The sequence below is a fragment of the Piliocolobus tephrosceles genome, unplaced genomic scaffold (genome assembly GCF_002776525.5).
Source record: "Piliocolobus tephrosceles isolate RC106 unplaced genomic scaffold, ASM277652v3 unscaffolded_39357, whole genome shotgun sequence".
Taxonomy (NCBI): domain Eukaryota; kingdom Metazoa; phylum Chordata; class Mammalia; order Primates; family Cercopithecidae; genus Piliocolobus; species Piliocolobus tephrosceles.
Window position 1 is genome coordinate 22397 of NW_022323595.1, and position 6908 is coordinate 29304.

The 6908-nt window shown below is 46.6% G+C and overlaps 1 protein-coding gene across 1 annotated transcript; it reads right to left on the reverse strand.

The window, feature by feature from the left end:
- Positions 1-1388: 1388 nt before the first annotated feature.
- On the reverse strand, positions 1389-6595 carry LOC113223170 (transmembrane protein 14C-like; the record flags this gene model as incomplete). The annotated part of the gene is made up of 3 exons (XM_026452714.1): positions 1389-1907; positions 3802-3889; positions 6474-6595. Coding segments are annotated over 3 exons (262 nt in total), but the record flags the coding sequence as incomplete, so codon positions are not given.
- Between the last annotated feature and the right edge of the window lie 313 nt (positions 6596-6908).

Genomic DNA, 6908 nt, shown 5'->3' on the forward strand with positions numbered 1-6908 from the left:
AGTAACAGGGTAGAGAACAGTAGTTAAGTATGTTTTCCTTTTTAAAGAGGGAATGAAAACTAAAGCAAGGGGTAGCAGATTGAGTTAATTCTTCATGTTGAAACAGTACCAGTATCCAGTGAATGTGTCCAACGGAGACACCAAACTAGCTGATTCAAGCTCTAGATGGGTATTCTAGTTTCACATTTATGTATGAACTAATTAACAACAACAACAACATCACCTTTTAATTTTGCTACACAGTCCTCTTTTTCTTTTTTTTTTTTTTTTTGAGACGGAGTCTTGTCGCCCAGGCCGGAGTGCAGTGGCACGGTCTTGGCTCACCGCAACCTCCGCCTCCTGGGTTCAAGTGATTCTCCGGATTCTCCGGCCTCAGCCTCTCGAGTAGCTGGGACTACAGGCGCCCGCCACCACACCTGGCTAATTTTTGTATTTTTAGTAGAGGTGGGGTTTCAGCATTTTGGCCATGCTGGTCTCGAACTCCTGACCTTGTGACCTGCCTGCCTCGGCTTCCCAAAGTGTTGGGATTACAGGAGTTAGCCACCATGCCCGGCCCACAGTCCTAACCTTAGAAATCCTCAGTGGCCGCCAGGCATGGTGGCTCACACCTGTAATCCCGGCACTTTGGGAGGCCGAGGCAGGCAGATCACTTGAGGTCAACAGTTTGAGACCAGGTCGACCAACATGGAGAAACCCCATCTCTACTAAAAATACAATTAGCTGGCCCTGGTGGCGCATGCCTGTAATTCCAGGTACCCATGAATCTGAGGCAGGAGAATTGCTTGAACCTGGAAGGCAGAGGTTGCGGTGAGCCAAGATTGTGGCATTGCACTCCAACCTGGGCAATAAGAGCAAAACTCCATCTCAAAAAAAAAGAAAGAAGAAAGAAGAAAACCTCAGTGGCCAGGTACAGTAGGTCATGCTTATTACTTCAGTACATTTTGGGAGGCCAAGGCGAGAGGATCACTTGAGACCAGGAGTTTGAGACCAGCCTGGGCAACAGAGCAAGACCCCATCTCTAAAAAAAATTAAAATACATTAGCCGGGTGAGGTGGTATGCACCAGTAGTACCAGCTATTCAGGAGGCTGAGGTGGGAGGACTGAACCCAAGAGTTTGAGGTTACAGTGACATATGATTGCACCACCACTGCTCTCCACAGGTGACAGAGAAAGACCTTGTCTATTGAAAAACAAAAAATCCTCAGAGGTCATTTTTGAAACAAGCTTCAATGCAATGTACAATCAAATAACTTTCCTTGGTCCTTAAGTTATTCAAAATAAGTAATTTCTAAATATTAACAAAATACTTTCAAGTTTCTATATCTTGCTGCTAGCAACATCTCATTCTATGAACTAGACAGCTCTGGCAATGAAGACACCATAGGAAATATTATTTATAGTAAACTTTATTTTCATTGATATTTCACTTAACATAATTTCAAATTCAGTCTGTAATCTAAGATGAACAAAAGAACAGATATTCTAAATCTCATAAGAGATTTTTTCACACTGTTCCTCAGAGCACGGAATGAGGTTTCAGGGCCCTCACAGTTGACACCTAACATTTTACTCTTGAGATTTACCTGCAGATACAGAAAGAAGAGATAACATCGATACACAAGAATCGATCTCTATGAGGGTCTCCATAAGCTCATGTTCCATCCTCATTATAACCTCTGTAGGGTTATAATGGTAACAACTGATTTTCCACCCCTCCGCCAAGGTTGGTGTCTTTTTTTTTTTAGGTAAAATGTCAGATGCAAAAATGCTGCACTTATTTCTCTTAATACATTGAAAACAGTGGAAGATGCAGATTTTTAATCCTTCATCAGTGCAAGCTGGAACATGACTTCTGCTAATGGGGTCTGTTGAACATATTAACTCCAACTTTGGCGGCCATCAGCAAACTGTTTAAAAGAAACAAGATAGAAAACGTCAGGTAAAGGACAGAACAGGCAACTATGTTTTTAAGGAACTAAACTCTGCAGGTTCCTCACAACTGCATGCGGGAGGAGGTACTAAGGCAAGAGTGGTCAGAGGTAAAATTTCCATCCCTGGAGGAACCAGAGAAAAAGCAAGCCAAGGGACAGTCTCACACTGAGGTCTTAAAATAGCACACATGAGCTGGATCCTAATCCAACTGCCAATAATTTGAACAGATGAAGAAATGGAGGCAAGAGCAAGGCCGCCCCACCATCATGGATCTGATTAATGGTCGAATCTCCAGCCTCTCAGTTTACTGCTCTAGACCTTGCTCCACACTGACTCTCTTACTTCAGGTGTAACATTATACTGGTAGCGTCACAACTATGATCAGAGCGGAGTATGCAATCTTTCTCCAAAACAGATTTTAAAAAATGCCCCTGCCTTCAGGATGTTTTTATAATACTTAACAACTAAACTTTTTGTTTTTAAGAAGGTTAAATTTTTTTTTTTCTTTTGATACGGAGTCTCACTCACCTCTGTTGCCCAGGCTGGAGTTCAGTGGCACAATTTCGGCTCACTGCAACCTCTGCCTCCCAGGTTCAAGCAATTTTCCTGACTCAGTGTCCCAAGTAGCTGGGATTACAGGCGTGCAACATCACGCCGGGCTTATTTTTGTATTTTTTCATAGAGATGGGGTTTCACCATGTGGGCAGACTGGTCTTGAATTCCTGACCTCAAGTGATCTGGCCGCTCTGGCCTCCCAAAGTACTGGGATTATAGGCGTGAGCCACTAAACCTGGCCTACAACTAAATTTTTTTTTTTTTTTGAGATGGACTCTTGCTCTGTCCCCCAGGCTGGAGTGCAGTGGCATGATCTCAGCTCACTGTAATCTCCACTTCCCAGGTTCAAGCAATTCTCCCTGCTTCAGCCTCCCGAGTAGCTGGGATTACAAGTGCCCACTACCACACCCGGCTAATTTTTGTAGTTTTCATAGAGATGGGGTTTCACCATGTTGGCCAGGATGGTCTTGAACCCCTGACCTCAGGTGATCCGCCAGCCTCAGCCTCCCAAAGTACTGGGATTACAGGCGTGAGCCACTATGCTTGGCCACAACTAAATTTTTTAAAAGCCACAATTTGGTTTAGGTTTTATAATCAAAATTAGAAAACAGGGCCGGGTGCAGTGGGTCACGCCTGTAATCCCAGCATTTTGGGGGGCTGAGGTGGGTGGATCATGAGATCAGGAGTTCAAGACCAGCCTGGCTAACGTGGTGAAACACCGTCTCTACCAAAACAACAAAAATGAGCCAGGTGTGGTGGTGCATGCCTGTAATCCCAGCTACTCCAGAGGCTGAGGCATGAGAATCACTTGAACCCGGGAGACGGACGGTGATTGCAGTGAGCAGAGATCACACCATTGCACTCCATCCTGGGTGACAGAGCGATACTCTGTCTCAAAAAAAAAAAAAAATTAGAAAAGAGGATTCAATCAAAATTCCCTTTTGGCAAAATTTTCTGTAAAAGACATCTACACATCTAAGAAATATGGGACCCCCGCATCTTCCATGCAAGTCACACAAAAGGCTGCAGTCATGGCTTTGCAGGAAAACTTCTGCCACCATATAGGGAGGAGCTAGGATGGACCGGAAAGCAAACATGAGAACAAACCCATTTCCACAGTGAATGGACATACTCATGCCATTTTGACATTAAACCAGCTATTGTTTTTGAAACATTTCCTATTAGTGTATGTATCAAATGTCAGTTGATGCATAGCATCAGATATCCTGAAACAAGTTAGGTTTTGAATGCATAAAGTATCCTGGGGAATAAACTGAACTCTACATGGTAAAGAAGAGTAACAAATGAAAGTACCTGGCACCTGCAATTAAACCTGCAGGCATGAATTTTCCAGAGTTGTAGAATCTCATTCCCATAATGCCAGCCAAGGTACCAGATGTAGCTGATGAAAAAAATATAAAGAAGGGTTAAAACTCATTACATCTTCTACGCAGGGGAATCAGAAGTGGGCCAAGCCCCACCCATCTCTCAAGGCTCACACCTCACCCTATGCTTATTCCTCCTTCACCAAGTGGGGGGAGATTACTGGCTGCCCACATCCTATGGGTCCAAGTACCAATACTGGCCAAATAGGGCCCTACACAGCCTGGGCCCTGCCTGCCCTTCCAGCCTCATCTCTTACCACTTGTCTTCTGCAAAACCCACACTTTAGCCATCAATGTGTTAGTTTTCTCCAAAATGCTGCTGTTTCTCATGCCCCGCAGACGCTATTTCCTCTACCCTGCACGCAGTTCCCACTGGGTAACTGTCAAAGCACCTACTACATGTCAAGCGCTGTGCTAGGTGCTGGAGAATACAAAGGTAATCGTAACTGTCTCTGCCCTTTTACAGTGCTTCAGGTCTGATGGGACAGACTTTAGAGACTCACACAAATAAAAAGGCTTAGCCAAAAAAGTGAAGATTGGCTGAGATCTGAAATTACGGCAGGAATTAATGAGCTGAAGGTGGGAAGGCCTATTCCAGGCAGAGGGGACAGTATATGCAGAGGCCCTGTGGTGACAGGGAGCATGGCGCATTCACCTTAACAGGCCAGTGTGGCACAGAAGTCAAGTAAGAGGGGCCAGGCCACATGGAGCCTTGAAGGCCATACTAGGGATTGGGTTTTCATCCTAAGAGCAATGAGAAGCCGTTAAAGGCTACTAAGCAGAAGGACACATGAACAGAGTCGCATTTTCTGGTTGTTTTTGAGACAGATTCTCGCTCTGTCGCCCAGGCTAGAGTGCAGTGGTGTGATCTTGGCTCACTGCAACCTGCAACTGCCGGGATCAAGCCATTCTCAAGTCTCAGCCTCCCGAGTAGCTCAGACCACAGGCGCCCGCCACCATATCTGGCTAACCTTATTTTATTTTATTAAAGACCCGGTTTCACCATGTTGCCCATGGTGGTCTCGAACTCCTGAGCTCAGGCAATCCACCCTCCTCAGCCTCCCAAACCTGAAGTCAGAAGTTACAGACCAGCCTGGACAACATGGTGAAACTCCTGTCTCTACTAAAAACAGAAAAATCAGCCGGGCTTGTTGGCGGACGCCTGAATCCCAGCTACCCGGAACGCCGAGACCGGAGAATTGCTTGAACCGGGTAGGTGGAGGTTGCAGTGAGCCAAGACCGCGCCACTACACTCTGGCCTGGGCAATACAGTGAGACTCTGTCTCAAAAAAAGGGAAGTTTATGAAGGGGAAGGAGACAAGTACAACTGAATATCAACGGGTGGACCCACCTAAAAGGAGGACCACAAATACAAGACAGGATCCTTGCCGGTGTAAAGGTCTGGAGAAGGTCAGGGAGAAGACACCCAAAGCCCAGAGGAGGACACTGGTGTTGGACAGGAGGGAAAACAGGACAAGGTGAGGCTTGGAGATTAAAGGCTCTGGGGAGTCCCCACCTGATGGCTGCTGTTTTTTCTATACAATAGGCATGAGGTCATTTGCTGAGTGGAGTACAATCACAGAAAGGGAAAATGCAGGCTGAAAGTCATTTTGGAGCATGAGGGAGGGAGCTGTTAGGCAGAGCGGGGACCTGGACGCACCTCCTTCCCCAGCACACCCCATGAGCCATCACTGACCTCCCTTCCCAACCCGGCTGATGTGTACAGATCACACGGCTTCTCCCTCCCACATGGCACTCATTCTCACCCGGGGTTTGTGGAGACAGTGAGGAACCCACACTCCTAGCAGCGTCTGACACATGGGTGGAGCCCCACAGAAATGTGCTGAAAGCCACCCTGATAAGGACTCCTCGGTCCCCCACCCCACTCACTGTCCATGCCGCTCACAGGGTACATTTCCAGTTCTGCTTCTATGCTCATGTTTTTTGTTTTTTGACACCGAGTCTTGCTCTGTCTCCCAGGCTGGAGTGCAGTGGCGTGATCTCAGCTCACTGCAATCTCTGCCTCACAGGTTCAAGCGATTCTCCTGCCTCAGCCTCCCAAGTAGCTGGGACTACAGGCGCCTGCCAGCATATCCAGCTAATTTTTGTATTTTTAGTAGAGATGGAGTTTCACCATGTTCGGCAAGCTGGTCTTGAACTCCTCACTTTGTGATCTGCTCACCTCGGCCTCCCAAAGTGCTGGGATTACTGCTAAAGAGGTGATTTTCAAATGGAGAAATTGCAACTCGGATGCAAACCTAACCCAGATGTGTGATGTCTTAGGGATGCTGAGGCCAGTGATCTTCCATGGGCAACTTCAACGGCTGACACATTTACCTTATAGAAGTTTAATGCTACTGGGTAAATACATTCACGAGGTATGGAAATCCTTCCATGTTCTGTACATAAAAGATAAACAAAAACCAGCACAAATCCCGCCTCTGCACCCTCATTTTAAAACTTTCTGAGGACTTGGTAGAAGAAGTGAAACTGTCATAAGTTAAGTGTGAAGACCTCACCCCATCCCAGCAAACCAGGGTCATTTGGAAAAGAGTATTCTGGATACACAGCTGCCCTAAGGAGACGCTGAAGCAGACATACCTAGGAAAAGCCAAACGTTCTTTGGATCCTGAGACAGCTGGTAAGCACCCAGGCCGGCTAGGCTGCCGAAGAGCAGTCCCGCAGCCAGGGACGGCACGCTGCCTAAAGGGAAGCAAACACAGCTCGCATTTTTAACATGAAATAGTGAAACTTATTTCACTAACGGAATCCACCAGACCGCCATCCCTACAAAGGAGAATAGCACAGAGAATTCTCAACACAGCTCATGGCCAAGGTGGACTCAAGCAGGAAGATGTTTCGGGGAGTGTGCTCTCTTCTCAGAGAAGTCAGGGTCTTCCCACCCCATTTTTCTCTCCTCTAACAGGCAGGGCACTTCCATCTAAGGAAAGGAAAGAAGGCCATCTTCCCTCCTTAGATGGAACTATGGCTAGGCCTTCTTTCTAAACAGGCCTGATCAATCGTGAAGGGCTGGAA